The 16,816-nt window shown below is 39.4% G+C and overlaps 1 protein-coding gene across 6 annotated transcripts in view; it reads left to right on the top strand.

The window, feature by feature from the left end:
* The first annotated feature begins 272 nt into the window (after positions 1-272).
* rbbp8l (retinoblastoma binding protein 8-like) overlaps positions 273-16,816 on the top strand; it is a 44,990-nt gene continuing 28,446 nt past the window's right edge. For 4 of the 6 annotated variants that reach the window (XM_028452670.1, XM_028452664.1, XM_028452663.1 and 1 more), the window contains exons 1-6: positions 348-481; positions 10,311-10,392; positions 10,469-10,511; positions 13,445-13,540; positions 16,225-16,337; positions 16,421-16,496. In XM_028452670.1, coding sequence (XP_028308471.1) covers positions 422-481; positions 10,311-10,392; positions 10,469-10,511; positions 13,445-13,540; positions 16,225-16,337; positions 16,421-16,496 — 470 coding nt within the window. In that variant the 5' untranslated portion in view covers positions 348-421. Of the gene's footprint in view, positions 482-10,309; positions 10,393-10,468; positions 10,512-13,161; positions 13,364-13,444; positions 13,541-16,224; positions 16,338-16,420; positions 16,497-16,816 lie in introns of those variants that run through there. The other 2 variants (XM_028452667.1, XM_028452668.1) reach the window with 2 other exon arrangements.

Raw genomic sequence — 16,816 nt, 5'->3', positions numbered from 1 at the left:
TGCTGCATTAAAGTGCTTAAAATCCAGTTCAGACCTTACATATGAAACGTGTTCTCCTAAATCTGCCTCAGACAAACCATTTCATCTTGTTCGAATACATGATGTTTGTGTCCTGGTAAACTAAAGGAAGACAAACAAGTTGTGGATCTTCAATATGTGTGCGTTTCATCACTTCTGTGCTGAGCATTTCTCTTTCACAGTCCGTTTTATTCTCCCTCTATCCCTGCAGGGCTTAAAGGGACCGGTATAACCAGTTAGGTGGGATTTCAGCAGAACAGGAATATCAAGGGAGAACTTGCCCGGGCCTCTGTGTTTGTGTTCCTCCTGCTCCGACCGGTTTTCTGGGGTGGAGAGATGAGAGAAGATTGAGACGGAGGGAGAGAAGTAAGTGGGTGTATCAGGGCGTTCTTCTCAACTCTTTATGCTCTCGTGCTGCTGTCATTTGGCCACTCGGACCCGCTCAGAGCTGTTGCTGCGTGCGGTGAGTGCAATGAGACAGGTGGTCGGGGCACCGGATGACCTTAAATATGGCGAGGACGAGGTTTTTGCATGGTTCTGATGAGGGCAAGGATGGGTGTGGTTGTTTAAATGTTACTAATTACAATGTGGATGCAGTGCAGTCTGTTTAATGACTTGAGTGCAAAAACTTTAGTGAAAAATCTAACAAATAGATCGATGCAAGACAGTTAATATAACTAATGTTGGGCTCACTGGTCATTTTGGAATTTGTTTTAGACAAACACTTAAAATTACTAAAATTCAACTTAGTGTTTGTAATGAAGATTTTAATGACTAAATCTGTTACAGATATTGTCGACTAAAATATAAAGCATAAGAGTTTATGCATTTTTAAAAAAAAATTTAATTCCCATTGATCAACCAAGAATTGGATGGTATTAATGTTTGTAAACACACTGGCATATTTGATGTGATCAGTGTTAAAATCACATGATCACACGAGTTCTGATATAATTTCATCACCTGTGTTAAGTTTTTGTTGGTAACACACAGACAGATTTGATGTGATCACACGAGTTCTGATTGGATTTTGTCCTATCATGTGACACAATTATAGTTTGATGTTTATCAGTTTTAGTTTTTGTTCATTAGTCGTCTTCTGGTTATCGTCATTTAAGAAATGTTGTCGACAAAAATGTATAGTCAATACAATTAGCACTGCTTAGGATGCATTATTTTGTGTGTGTGTGTGTGTGTGTGTGTGTGTGTGTGTGTGTGTAATAATGATCAGAAGTTAGCAGAGGTGGCAATTCAAGGTAGACAGGTCTTCTCTTGCTCTGCTGGGCCAATTTGAGCAGTCAGTTGTCTGACGTATCCTGACATGTTGAGAGTTGAATCAACACTGATTAAAACGCAACACAATGGTATTCAGTGCATGTGTTTACATGCACTTCTGTTACTTATGCTCTCAAGGACATAAACCTCCTCCCCAATTTATCAGAATTAATGTTGGGGTTTTTAATAATGACCAATCTACACAATATTACAGAAAAGATCAAACATTTTTGTTTATTTATTTAGACATGAAGGCATCTCACGGTTCTGCAGGTTCGGACTGAATGACAAGAATTGGTCAGAATGTTTACAGCATTCCAGATGCTACAGAGCTCTGATCGATACAAATATTCATGATGTGATCATTTCGGAGAGACACCATGTATCACACCCTCTAGGAATTGGCAATGTTGGGATCGCAACTGCACCTGCAATCATCGCAACATTTTGACCAATCTGACTAAGCCTAGTATATTCGGCTGCACAACGGGGCTGAAGTCCATGAGATTCTTACAGTAAAATAATTATGTTTTTTTGTAGGATTTTTTTGTTTTCGTTTTTGTTACATGAACTTAAACAAACACTGATTGTCTATGTTATGTTCTCTGCACTTGAAACCTTTAAAATGTGATGGAAGTTGTTGTAAATCCGAGCTCCTTTCTGTATTGGTATTAAAGAAATCAAAGGCAATCAAGCATTTATTTTGTTTCAAATTGACCAATTTAGGCAAAGTTATAGAAATATATACACCATTCACCATCAGTATGTCAGCATTACAGACACCGAAAAATTATTAAGTGCTTAAACAGGGCAGAAGTATGCTTCGCTCCCCCTCCCCCCAGTGCACGGACACACAGAGTTAGCGGTGCTGCTTCCCGTGTTAGCGACTGTCTGTCAGAGGCTCAGAGCAGATGTCTGTCTGTCTGTTAAACTCCATCCATTCTGAGTGTTGAAGCACTGAGAGACGTGTGAGAAAACACTGCATGTATTTCTCTTCTGTAACTAACTCTCTGTCGCTCTGCAGTAGCAGAGAGCCACATTTCCACATTCTTAAAGGGACAGTGTCCTGAATGTGATTTACTTTAAAAACTACTTTCAGCAACTCAGTGCTGAACTGAAAGAAGCAACAATACATAACTCAACCACACGTTTTAGCCTTAATGAAGGAAAAAGTCAAAAGTGACACAAAATGTTGATATTGTGCTGCGAGTGATTAATAAAAGAGTCTTTGTAGCATTTTTCTCCACTGACTTTGACCCATTATTGTTTTTCTTGTAAAACTATTGAAAAATAAATCAATGGAGTTTATATCACCTATTGCCATTATGAGGAAAAATATAGAGATATGAATATTGGTCCATATCACCCAGGCCTAATGTAACCAAAGCAGTAACGTTTTATCTTATAAAGGATATTGTTGTCCAAACTGTGTGAAATGAGGCATTCAAACACTGCTTAATGTAAGATTTTATTAATATGAGTGTGTTACCTCAATAACAAATGGAAATCATTAGACTGATTTGCTGCCCTGTTATGTAGCAAGTGTTGCTAATGCTATACAACTGATTTTTTTCCCATATCGCCCATCCCTAGATTGTACCTACCAAATTTCAGCCCGATCCATTCATGAATAACAGAGGAGTAGAAATTTTAACTAGTGTACACAACAGCAAGAAGAACAAAGTGAGTGACATTTAGCCTGGCCTAAAAAGAATAAAATAGACCAACACTCTGATGGACAAAGGACTGCTCCGCAGCTAACTCATTGTCCCTGCAGAAGATCATGATCAAGCCTCCTGCATCGTGTCTCCAAAAATCATCAAGGACCAAAAGAAAAAAGGCCAAGTTTAAATACTTTTATTTTAAACTTAATCTTTAACATTTAAAAAGAGGTCAACAAAACTATGGAAAAAAATCTAAACAACCTCAATCAAAAAAAACAAAACTGTTAAATGTACAAATATAGACATTAAATAAATGCTTAATCAAAGAAAATGTGCAACACATTTTGTAAATACTAAATCAGTACACACCTGAGGTAGAACTAACATCTCTGATATGTAAAAAACAGCAAGGTATATATTAAAAAAATATGGGGGAAATTATGGCCAAATGAGTGTGTTTGAAAGTTGGATGTACAAAGAGGTGTACATACTCAGTACTCCGTAATGTTATAAAGGGGTTTATTTGCGGCTGCAAAGTAAAATAGCGTGTGCATTTTCCCTGGTTTAATTTTATGGGACATGCACTTGATAAATGTGTTTGTTGTTTTTTTACTCATTTTGATTTTTTTTCTCGTTTTGTGTATTTTTCTGTAATGTATGTTTTTTGGAGTCATTCTGTGTAGTTTTATATCTTTCTGTTGTCTTTTACATATTTTGTATAATTGTAGTGTGATTCAGGAGTCATTTTGTGTATTTTTGTATATTTTTTGGTGTAGTTCTGTGCGTCTCTGTTGTCATTTTGGGCCTATATTACAAATCTAGATTGGATTAATCTCTGTTAGCTGGCTTCAACTAACCAAACTAACCTGTCAGACAGGAGCTGTTTTACGACCGTCGATCAAAACACGCTAATTTAAGCTAAGTGATTTCACCCTCGGTACGTGCACGTGGAGATGAAAGGGGTGAGATTACAGCGTTCGACCAATCACTGGAGAAAACTGGCAGAGCGAGCGTCATTACAATGAATGGAGGAACAGGTTATGATCTTAAACAAATATAATGAATATTAATTAATGATGACAGCAAAGAGCAACAGTGTGTTGCTGTTGTGCAGCGCACCAGGAGGCGGTGCTTTTATACATCGCTCAGATCTGATCCACTTCATATCTTGGTCCCAACCAATTTAAGTGTTGCTTAAGTTTAAAATGATTAATAAATAAAATCCATAATTCAGATAAAAACAACACTGTTGTTCCAGAAAAGGCAGGTATGAAAGAACCCAGACAGGAAGCTGCTGACACTGTTTATGCTTAAAAGCCTGTGATTATTAATCCATTGGATGATAAACGGACAGCGCTCTAATCAGTTAAACTTTATTACAGCACACACGTTTTTCTTTTAAGGACACCTATTTATCACACACACTGAGATGAGAGATGAGAGCAAATTGTTTAACAGTAGCATGTCCCTGCTGAGGCATTCAGCGTATGAATGAATGAATGCATGAATGAATGACTTCACCCATCGCGCATACGATTGAGACACAGGCTTCATCAGCTGACTGGAGATCAGTCCATTAGATATAAATCTATATCTTTCCTAAAGGATGTCATCGGTAAATGAAAGGATTGCATTTATCATTAATAATCTTCTTTCCTAAACGCAGCTGTCAGATCTGCCCCAACCAGGATCTTCTATCAATTGGCAGGTCGTTTTTTAAAAGAACTGATTGGTCAGGAGGCGGGGCTTTAGCACTCATTAAGATCCAAGCCAGAGAAAAGGTTAGTCATTCAGCATTAATTGTCATAGTGATTAAGCTCCAGCGAGGTTCGTAGTCCAGCACACACTGATTAAATCCTGGAAGTTGGCTAGATTAAGAGGTAATCTTGTTTTGTAACATACCCCCTTTGTGTATTTTGAGTCATTGTCATATTTTTGTTGTCGTTTGGTGTATTTTTCTGTAATATATGTTTTTTGGAGTCATTTTGTTTGTTTTTTTGTATATTTTTGTGAATTTCTGTTGTCGTTTTGTGTACTTATTGTATAAATATTTAGTATTGGTGTTGATCTGCCCTCCATCCAAGACTTATACCTGTCCAGGGTCAGGAAACGGGCAGGTAGCATCACTGCAGACCCCTCACACCCTGCACACAATCTGTTTAAACTCCTCCCCTCCGGCAGACGCTACAGATCACTGTACGCCAAAACTACCCGCCATAAAAACAGTTTCTTCCCCCAGGCTGTCATTCTGATCAACACTATACAGTCAAAGAGTGTCAGACCTGTTTCTGTTACTGTGAAATAACCTGGAACTAAACATAACAACCCTGGAACAACCTGTCACTGCGAAATGTTCATGGACATAATTTTTTCATTTAAATGTTCACCTGCACTACTCATCAATGCACTACTGCACTATTATCTTATTATTATTATTATTATTATTATTGTATTTTTATTTTATTTCATTATTATTATTATTATTATTATTATTATTATTATTATTATTATTATTATTATTATTATTATTACTATTATTATTATCTTGTTATTTTTATTTAGTTTGCACATATTAGTCTAACTACTCTTATATTTATGTTTATACTTCTTTTTTTTATTTATTTTTCTTTATTTTTTTAATTTTTCTTTATTCTAGTTGATTGTTATTATTTAATGTTACACTACCTGAGAGAGCACAGGTCACCAAAAGAAATTCCTCGTGTGTATTCATACACCCTTGGCCAATAAAGTTGATTCTGATTCTGATTCTGATTCTGATTATAAATACTTTGTGTGTGTGTGTGTGCGTGTGTGTGTGCGTGTGTGTGTGTGTGTGAGAGAGACTCGCTACTCCTGGTTGCCGTGTGGGACTCTCTCCATCTCTTCCGTGGGTTCTCTCTCACGCATCATCCGCGTGCATGCATATAGTCCGTTACAGGTTGTTGAAATGCGTTTTCTCACTCCCAATGCGTGAGACTGGACCTGGAAGTACCACGAAAAATAAATGTTTTGCAACACCAAATAAGTCCAAAATAATGGATGCACACCATGGAGCCATGTGGTCTTCTTCTACTGAATATTAGAGCAGAGTCTTCAACAGGGGGTCCGCGACCCCTAGGGGGTCCGCGGAGGTACTGCAGGGGGGTCGCGAAAGTTTTGGTTGATTAGACATTTTTTTATATTCCCCCCCGCAATTTTTTCAATAAATTGAAATGACTTTAAATACACATTAACATGAATCCAACACACTGTAGTGAACAGATAAATGGAGGCAGAAGATGTCTTTCAGTCAGCAATGCACACGTTCAGCAACACACAGGAGCTCTTTCAAGCTGGGCACTGGTTCATTCACCTGTCCCATCAACGAGGAGGACCCACCCCTATAGCTGCTGTGCCAATCACGAGGCCGTAGTTGACACGCTATCTCTGTCAGGTTCCCCGTGATTGGCCGAGAGCCCAGTCTTCTGGAGCTCAACAGTGAGGTTAAAAACGTGGGTGCTCACTCTTAAGCTATTATGCTAGCAGCTAGTGTTTATGTTTGGATCAAAAAAAATAAAAAATTAATCGTTTTGTAACACTACAAAAAAAACCCACAAGAGCAAAAGAGATAGGCCTACCCTCCACCTCAGAAACCGCAGGTGAAAATGAAAGTGACAGTGTACCTGCTGTAGGCCCCGCAGCTGTAAAGGGTAAGCGTAAAAGAGAGAAGACCCAAAAATATACAGACAATTATCTGAAGTTTGGCTTTACCTTCAAGGAGAGAGATGGCATTGAATTTCCAATGTGTGTCATTTGTTCTACTGTGCTGTCAAACGAGTCTATGAAGCCATCAAAACTGCAGCGTCACTTGGAGACAACCCACGGCCACTTAAAAGACGAAAACGTTGAATACTTCCAAACTTGTCTCAAATCCCTCCAAGGCCAACAGACATTGATGAAAAAATCAGCCAAAGTTGGTGAGCTAGCTTTGAAATGTACTTATCAAGTTGCTCTTCGGATTGCCCAAAAGAAACAGCCATATACAATTGGAGAGGATTTAATATTGCCCTCAGCAACTGACATGTGTAAAACAATGTATGGGAATGATATTGACATTAATAAACTGAAAACTGTTCCATTGTCGGACACAACCATTGCTCGCCGTATTGACGAGATGGCATCAGATGTGAGGGTGCAACTGATAGAGAAGCTGAGATTGGCAGATGCATTTGCATTACAGCTGGACGAATCAACGGATGTGTCAAAGGACGCGCAGCTTCTGGCGTTTGTGCGCTTTGTGGATCAAAATGAAATGCAGGAGGAATTTTTGTTTTGTAAGCGCCTTCCTGAACGCACAACAAGTGCTGAAATCTTCAAAGTGATTGACGTTTTCTTCAGAGAAAATGACATTTCATGGGCAAAATGTGTTGCACTGTGCACCGACGGCGCAAGAGCCATGGCTGGATTAAAAAGTGGCCTAATCGAGCTTGTCAGGGATGTGGCTCCAGAGGTGATTTGGACGCACTGCATGTTGCACAGAGAGGCACTTGTTGCCAAGGACATGAGCGCTGAACTGTCTGATGTCATGGACTTTGTCGTGAAAGTTGTAAATATGGTCAAGAAGAGTGCTTTGCAAACACGACTCTTCTCTAATCTCTGTGCTGCCGAAGGAGAAGAGCACACTGGGCTACTGTACCATTCTGAGGTGCGCAGGCTTTCATGCGGAACAGTGTTGGCACGTGTGTTAGAATTACGCACGTCTATTCGGGAGTTTTTACTTCTTCAGAAGCGCACAGAGCTGGCTGCACTTTTCAGCGACAATGCCTGGATCACCAAACTTGCATATCTTGCTGACATTTTCGCTGAGCTGAACAAACTTAACAGTTCTATGCAAGGTCGCAACACACTTGCCTTTCAGCTGTATGACAGGATGGAAGGCTTCGTCAAAAAGATGAAAAAATGGAAGGAGCGTGTCGAGGAGGGAACCTTTTCTATGTTTCCATCAGTGGATGAGCTGGGAGATTCTGCTGTGCTCTCGCCTCCCATAACACACGCGATTCTTGCACACTTGGAGGCACTCCATGGTCAATTTAGGACCTACTTTTCTGAGGCCGACTCCTGGCGCAGGGACAAGACATGGATACAGTTTCCATTCAGAGACAACGCAGCAGACGGCGCACGCCTGACGGTGACGGAGGAGGATCAGCTCATTGAACTGTCCACTGACAGCACGTTCAGAAACATATATGAAACTAAATCACTCACACAGTTCTGGATATCCTGCCAGAAAGTCTTTCCACAACTGGCAGCAAAAGCAATGATGAGCCTGTTGCCTTTTGCTACAACATATCTTTGTGAAAGTGGATTTTTGTCACTCACCTACCTGAAAAACAAATTCAGGTCAAGACTGCAGCCTGAGGCTGATATGACTCTCTGCCTGACAACCTCCATAAGTCCAAGGTTAGACAAGTTGTGTGCTACTCATCAGGGTCAGACATCTCACTAATGTATGCCATCCATAGCTGGTTTGAGGATTCACTACCCATACTACATGTATGTTTAAAATTAAAACATGAATCTGTCAATTATGTTAATAGTTCAGTATTGTATGCAAGATAAAAGGTATGTTTATGCATGCCAGTGGCACTAACAAGCATCAATAATTTTTGTTTCCACATTTATGTTGAACAAAAATGTCCATTTGAACAGCTTTTATGCAAAATGTTGTTACATGCAATTTGACAGACATTGTTGATCTTGGCAGGTATCAGTTTATTATGTTATGTTATGTGTATGAATGGCAGTGGCATGGCCACCCTACTCACTGTACCTTGCACATGTTTAAACTAAAAACAAGAATATATAAACCTGTGTGTTATTTGAATATCTTAGTATTGAATGCACAATAGTACATTTATACATGGCACTATAGGACCAGTTTAATATAAAACACAATTTTATACAATATATATAAGTAGGGGGTCCCCGCTCCATCTCTCCATCAGTTTGAGGGTCCTTGGCCTGGAAAACGTTGAAGACCCCTGTATTAGAGGTTGTAAATTAACAGATTGGTGCGCTAGTGCCCCCTCATACTGAGGTCAAAAGCCAAAGAGGTTTCACTTCTGTGTTAACATGAATGTGCCGTCCGGGAGAAATATAATTAAAATAAACGTTTTGAAATCACCACATAAGTCCAAAATAGTGGATGCACACACTCGGGCTACGTAGAAGCTGTTAAAAAAGTTTCAGGTCGAACAGACACCGCGTCGGGGAGAAATTCGCTCTGCACGCACACACACACACAACTTCTTTGCTTTTATAGAGATATAAAGTACAAGTACCTGAAAAATACTTCATCAAACAAATTTGAGTAGATGTGATAAGTTACTTTAATTCCTGTCTAAATGCATTTAATCCAGCCTTACTCCATTATAGACCAGTGTCCTCACAAACACTTATAAGTCAAAAAATTAAAACTTGTGGCTTAATCTTTAAACTATTACCACCATTGTGTACATTTTAAGTGTATTTGTAAAGCACATTTAAACCCTGCTTAAGCTGATTAATCTAAGATTTAAAAAAAAGTATCTCTTACATACAAACACACACACGCAAATCACACACACAAACACTTGTGCGCGTACACAAACACGCACACACAAACATACGTACATACACGCAAACACTTTTTGTGTGTGTGTGTGTGTGCATGTGATCGGGCCCGATTTCCGATCACGTGGTTTCAGACTTGATTGGAGTTGGACGTTATCTCCCGATCAGGACTCGGATATATATGTGTATTTATTATCATTATAGGGGTGGGCGGTATACCGGTTCATACCAAATACCGCTACAGCCTTAGCGCGCATTGCTCGGGTTATCATTTCAGGTGATGAAACTAGAAACTACTAATGTACAAAGCTACTTTAGAGTGGCTAAAGCCGTTCATCTGCCTACATTCCCCAGAATGCCTTGCGGTTAAGGACAGGGTTTATTTCCGGATTTTTTCTAATGCAGTTCAGTGAAATTATCAAACATTCTATTGCACATATTTTCTATTGATTACATCTTTATTGGAATATAATATTGTTATCATTTTATTGCCCAGGCTTACACACCATCTGTTGTTTTTCATTCACTTGATAGTTAAAGCTCAGACATGAGCCTCAGATGTGGCAGGGCCGGTATAACAAGGTTTATCACTCTTGATATAACAACAAAAATGTGCAACTACTTGTGACTAACAGCACCACGATCTGAGCTCAGCACAAAGATGCATAGCAGTGACTTCAAGCTATAACTTGCCCGTGCATTTAATCCTGGTTTAACTCATTTGTGTTTGACTCATTTTCTTTATTTGCTTGTGTTTTGCAGACAGAGCCGAGCTCCATGATGATGGAGTGCTTTAATGATATTCTCCTTAAACTGAGAGAGGTCCATGAGAGAGAAGTGGAAGGTGAGTTCAATGAAGAGCAGATTTTAAATGAAAGAGTCCCTCTCAGTATTTCAAGAGTGTTTGTGTGCGTGTGTAGGGTGGCAAGTGAAAGTCCAGGAGTTGTCCAACAAGAAAGGCTGGTGAGTGGATCGTACACCACATTGACGCCTCTGGATAGTCATGTTTACACAGAGGAGATGTTCAAGTCCAGTGATGACTGAATATCATCTGGAGCAGGCTCTATGTTTGAAGTTAAAGCAAAGTAATTAAAGTACTGCCTGTGATCAAACAGTGACTCCACCTTCAACAGTGGAATCATCTTATCCAACTAACTACCCTGCAACAGTTTGTTATTCTTCATCATTCTCAGTCAGGAACTTTTAACTTTTCAATCCAGCTGATCCCTACTCAATATGATTTGTACAGATCAGGTCAAAGAAATGCACAATCTGGATCCGATCCTGATTAAACTTGGTGGAATAATTGAGGAACGAACCTGACATAACTGAGTCAAATTTTATAAGTTCGGCCAATAACTGAGATGTAATGATACCAACATACAAACATCTGTGGCTCAAGTGGTAGGGGGATTATTTTCTGATCCAGAGGTTGGGGGTTCGATCCAAGTCTTTATCCATTTATGTGTGGAAGTATCCTTGAACAAGACACTGAACCCTAAGTTGCTCCCAATGGTTGGGTTGTTTAGCGCCTTGCATGGCAGCTCAGTCCAATTTGTGTGTGAAAAACGGGCGCTAAAGACGACTTCCAGTAGGGCTTAAATCCTGCTGCAACTCATCAGTACTGATCTGAGGCAGGTGCGTTGCCCTCCAGCAGACTCCTCGAAGCAGCCCCGGTGTAGCTTGAGAGTGTCAAGAGAGAGAGAATGGCCCCCACAACAGAGTCAAAGGCAAATACCTTCACCACAAATTGGAGATAAGGGTCAGGATGTTTCAACACCAGGGCACCAGTAAAAATACTCTTTAGTTTCCCGAAAGCTTCGTGGGCATCTGGACAAAAACCAATAAAACCAGTTAGAAGTCCAGTCTACACAGAATTATATGATAAAATCCCAGGATGAAAGGAAAAACCAGTCAAACCAGTTAGAAGTCCAGTTTATTCTGTATTATGTGTTAAAATCCCAGTATGGATGGTAAAACCAGTTAGAGGTCCAGTCCACACAGAGTACAGAGGTGTCCAATCTTGGCCCTCAAGAGCCACTATCTAGTATGTTTTAGATGTTTCCCTCTTCCAACATACTTGATTGAAATGACCAGGATCGTTATCAGGCTTCTGCAGAGCTTGATGACGAGTTAATCATCAAAAACCCTAACCCCAAAACAGTGACCGGTATCATAGTTTGAGACTCAGTGGGAGTTGCTATACTACAGACCCTAGCTCTCCATTCCCTGAGCTGACCATCAACCTTAATGACTAAAGAAATTACCTGCTTGAGTGAGGAAGACTTGTCTCGAGTTGTGAGCTTGACTTTAAACTCCCCAATAAGGTTTCGTAAAAACACTGACATGAATTTTAATTGTTCGTATTGATTTTAAACAATTGAATGTTTTATCATGTAAAGCACATTGGGTTGCCTTGTGTATGAAATGCGCTATACAAATAAATTTGCCTTGCCTTGCCATGAGAGATGGCTCAAAGGCTCCTGTTCTTTAATGGATTGATCAAAAACTTAGCACAGATGAAAAACCTCATGAGCTCCAGAGAGAGAGACGGTCAAAATACCACTCAGGAAGATGAACAAACTGGCGCTGATGACGAGTCCCAGCAGGTGATCAGCGTTGATCTAAAGCAGATGCGTTACTCTCCATCAGACTGCTTGATGCAGATCCACACCTTTTTTTTTTTTTTTTTAAATCTCTATGAAATGCTTAATCTGGATACGATCCAGATGAAACTTGGTGGAATAAATGAGAAACCAACCTGACATAAGTGAGTCAAATTTCATAAATATTGGCCAATAACTAATTGAGATATTAATTTTCAATATTCGCCAATAATAAGAAATACAGGTTTTTGGATTTTTTCAAATTGATCCAGAATCACTTTATTTATCCAGATCCTCTCAAAACTTTTATAGAATCTTCCATGGCATAAGGTTTATATTTGGTTAAAATTTTCTCAAAATCCATTTGTGCTTTTGATGTAATCCTGCTAACAGACAAACAAACAAACAACTAATAATAATTAATGGCGATCATAATTTTCTTTTGAAAAATTACAATGAAATGCTCAATCTGGATCTGATCCAGATGAAACTTGGTGGAATAATTGGAAAAACCAACTTGACACAACTGAGTCAAATTTTATCAAGATTGCTTTATTATAAACTGAGATATGAATCTTTCAATTCCATTAACTAGGGCTGATGAGAAATTGGGATTTTACGATATCTGAAACTGATCTACAATCGGTGGATGAATCTGGATCACCTCAAACATTTAATGGAATCTTCCATGACATAAGGTCTACAGTATATTTGGTTAAAACAAATATTTTAGTACATTTAATGTCATCGCGCTAACAGTCAAACAAACATACAAATAAAAAAATAAACAAAGGTGAAAATATGAGCTATTTATTTCCAGAGTCAGGGATCTGGTTATGTTTTGAAGTACATTGAGCCTAAAGGAAACTCACTATTAGTTGTTTGTTTTCTGTTAAAACTGGGAATAATGAGTTAGTGCAGCTTGAAGTTGAAATATTTAAAGGATTAACATCATCTGGTCAGAAGCAGATTTACGTCTCCCCTTTTCTGATACAAATCTCACGCAGATACATTCCAGCTCCACCCAGGGAAACCAGGCTTGCTGGGGGGTCAAAGTGCTAACCACTGAGCTGCATGTGGGGAATTCCAGTCCCACTAATCTATGCATCAGCACAGAAGGGGAGTTGTTTTTTCCAGTATCCCATTTTTTTCTTTTGGCAGCTTCTCGAGCAGCTCCATGTGTTTCGGTTCTCTGCCTGACTTTATACAGTATGTTACACACATTGCAGCTCTTTCTCTTGCCTCTGATTGGTCCGTGGTGTTCTGTGTTGTAATGCTACATGTAAACAGTGATACCAAACGAATGGAGGAGCTGTTTACCAGAAACCAGCAGATGAAAGAGCAGCAGAGGACCCTCACAGAGAACATCAAGACTCTGGAGAACAGGTGAGACCACCTGCTGCTTCACTTTTACAGCTGATTGTTCTCACAGAAGATCCTCACATCGGTTAGATCGATGCTATCTCCAGTCTCTGAATCCAACTCAACTGTGTTTCTATGAAAAGCATTTATTCTGTGTCCTGTTCTACGAAGCTGGTTAACTTCTTACTGGGTAAATCACCATGGTAACTTAAGGTTCAAACATACTCGGGCGGACTCCCTGCACAACGGACTCAGCGCGGACTGTCCGCTCTCCTCAGAGCTTACATACATGGGCGTACCGCCGCGTAGTAGTTTCCATTAAAATTCTACTTGTCTAATGATTCTTAGCGCTTTGCTGTAGTCCTTGTACTCCTAGGATGTATTTTAAAGCTGCCGCTACAGTCGTAGTTCATCTGCCAGACTCTCCTCTAAGCTCGTGTTCATGTCTCCTGCTCTGTTTCACCAGGTGGGTGAAATGCAGGTCGGTGTTACTTTTAATGACAATAATAACAATGCATTGGATTTTATATCGCGTTTTATCATAGACACTCAAAGTGCTTTACAGAATTAAGGCATTATTCTTTCACTCCACACTTAGTGGTGGTAAGCAACTATTGTAGCCACAGCTGTCCTTGGGCACCATCGTTCCCTCTCACCACCACCAACACTCACTCACACACTACATTCATCCTAGGCAATGTGGGTGAAGTGTCTTCCCCAACGACACAATGGCCACATTTACATGGGAGCTTTAATTTCTCTTTAAAGCGGAATAAGAGTTCATTCCTCTATAACCTGACCTTGTAAATAGTGAATTCCAAATGCTAATTTAATTCCGAATTAAACTTAAATTCGAATTAAGTGGCTGGTTTATTCCAATTTTAGTTCCAAATTAGATAATTCCTCTTTTCTGTAAACACTTCACTTGGTTAAATCTGTTTTAAATTAATTCTGGTCGTTTAGCACTTGTGCGACTTGCGGCAGTGACGCATTGGTGACGACATAATCCAAGATGGCGGCAGCCCGGACTCCAGCCGAGACTATTTAATAAGAGCCTTAAAAGACATGGATATAATCAAAAGAGTGGATGGACGGAGGCATAAAAATGCGGACTTTCCCACGGACACACACAGACTTATTAAACACACCTCGGTAAACAGAACAGGCTTCAACGGATGGCTGGCACTAGGACCCGGAGGCGAAGTATCCAAAAAATCCAAACTGAAACCGTGTGTTATTGTCCAGCTGCTGCTTCAAAACTGCAATCAATATAAAAGTGAAAACAGTTCTCATGTGTGGTCTTCTGTGTTACAGCCGACAATAAAAGGTTTGTTGTGTGTTTTTCCTGATAGACGTGACACGTCACATTCTCCACCTGTCCAATCAGAGCCTTCCCAACCCCCAGACCTAAAGCGGAATTACCTAAAGCCGAATAAACCAGTTTTCCATGTAAACCTCAGTTCGGGAATTACTATTTCCATGTAAACACAAGGCAGAATACTTTAATTCCGAATGAAGTCCATATATTGGCTGGCCGATATATCGATCGACCTCTAGCCGCTATGACTACAAATGCGGGTCAATACAATGCCGAGCAGTGTTTTGTGTGACACCAACGTGGAGAAGTCCTCGCATTCGTAAAATCTAAGCTTTGCATTTAATTGGCCTGGCGGACTTCGTTTTGAGGGTGTCTGCCCGAGTATGTTTGAGCCTTTAGGCTAAACGGCTAACCTGGTCGGAGGTAGGTTAAATGCTAGGATAAGATCGGAGTGAGTATACAAGCTACACTTCCTGACCAATCAGTTCTCTTACAAAATTACCTGCATATTCTTAGAAAATCTTGGTTTGTGTGCGGATCGTGAGAGGAATAAGTATTTAAGGATGGATGAAATTAGGGCAGGGTGATATATTGGGATTCAAGATATATCGTTTTCTATTTAGGCGATTAAGAAAATTAAAAATATCACCTATCAATCTATGTATATTTTTTTGCATCTTATTTTGTATTAAAACACTTGTTTTAGAAGTCACTGCTTTCATTTCTTCTCATAATAGCTTCTCTTAGCCCAGACCTTCCCCTACACAAGCCACACTACAGAACTCACTCAAACATGCTGTCTCTTATAGGAGAAAAAGCCAAAAGTGTGCAGTATTGTGCAGCAGTTTGTTAATATATGTGCTTGTGTGGCATTTTGCATGAGCAAATTTAACCCAGGATTATCTCTCTGGTAAGACTTTATTTGAATTAAAATGATCAACATTTATATTGTATATATAACTATTTGAGAATAATTATCCAGATATGAGTTTCGGTCGATATCACTCAGCACCTAGATGCAATAATTTTGTTTCTTCATCTGATGGACAGACCTACAGTTAGCTGGAGGAGGCATACATCTTTAGGCATTTAATTACAATTATCGGGACTTTGATTGGATTATGAATCAATGCATCTCGATGCACTTGACAAATTTACCTTTTTCTTTTACCTTTTATCAAAGCAGCAGAGAAAAATCCTAAACTCCAAAAAAGTCGAAATGCTAACACATCTCAAGCAAGAAAACACACAGCTGGGCGCTGAACCCAATTATTTAAGGACCAATCACTTCTTCTTTTATTACAAGTAACCTCTGTCCATACAACATTTAAAGTTCACAACACATTATTACTGGCTGTCTGAGTGGAGGTGTGTGTATGTTCTTGTGCAGGCTGAGAGCAGGGCTGTGTGACAGATGTACGGTCACACAGGAAGTAGCCAAAAGACGACAGCAGGAGTTTGAATCCTCACAGATCCAGAGTCTGCAGCACATCTCTCTGCTGGGTAAACCACTTCATACTGGACCTTGACCAGTTGAAGTGTGAAGCTGTCAATGCTGTGATTGTGATTGAATGTCTGTGTTGTAGCAACGGAAATGAGTAACGTGAAAAAGGAGAACAAGAGACTGAGAGAAGACATCAGGAATTTAAAAGCCGCCCTTGAGTGAGTTCTTGTTTTCATGTTTTTACATCCAATAGCAAGGCCACAAACATGCAATCGTATTCATGTCAGCATTAGAATAATCACCAATCAGAGCATTAATACAGCAAACAACAAAGGAAGTGTTTTTTTGTTGTTGTTATTTTATGCATTTTTCTTTTAATTGTGTGTTTTTGTATGTTTTTATTGTAATTTCATGTTTTTGAAGACCTTTTGTACAATTTTGTTGTAAGCCATTATGTCTTTTTGTATGTTTTTGTTTGTCATTTAGTTTTTTCTGTCATTCTGTATATTTTTGTCTTATGAGTCATTTTGTCTATTTT

Source organism: Gouania willdenowi, chromosome 7, assembly GCF_900634775.1.
Source record: "Gouania willdenowi chromosome 7, fGouWil2.1, whole genome shotgun sequence".
In the NCBI taxonomy this organism is placed as follows: domain Eukaryota; kingdom Metazoa; phylum Chordata; class Actinopteri; order Blenniiformes; family Gobiesocidae; genus Gouania; species Gouania willdenowi.
Note: the sequence above shows the minus strand (reverse complement) of the source record. Positions and strands in the feature narration are given on the sequence as shown.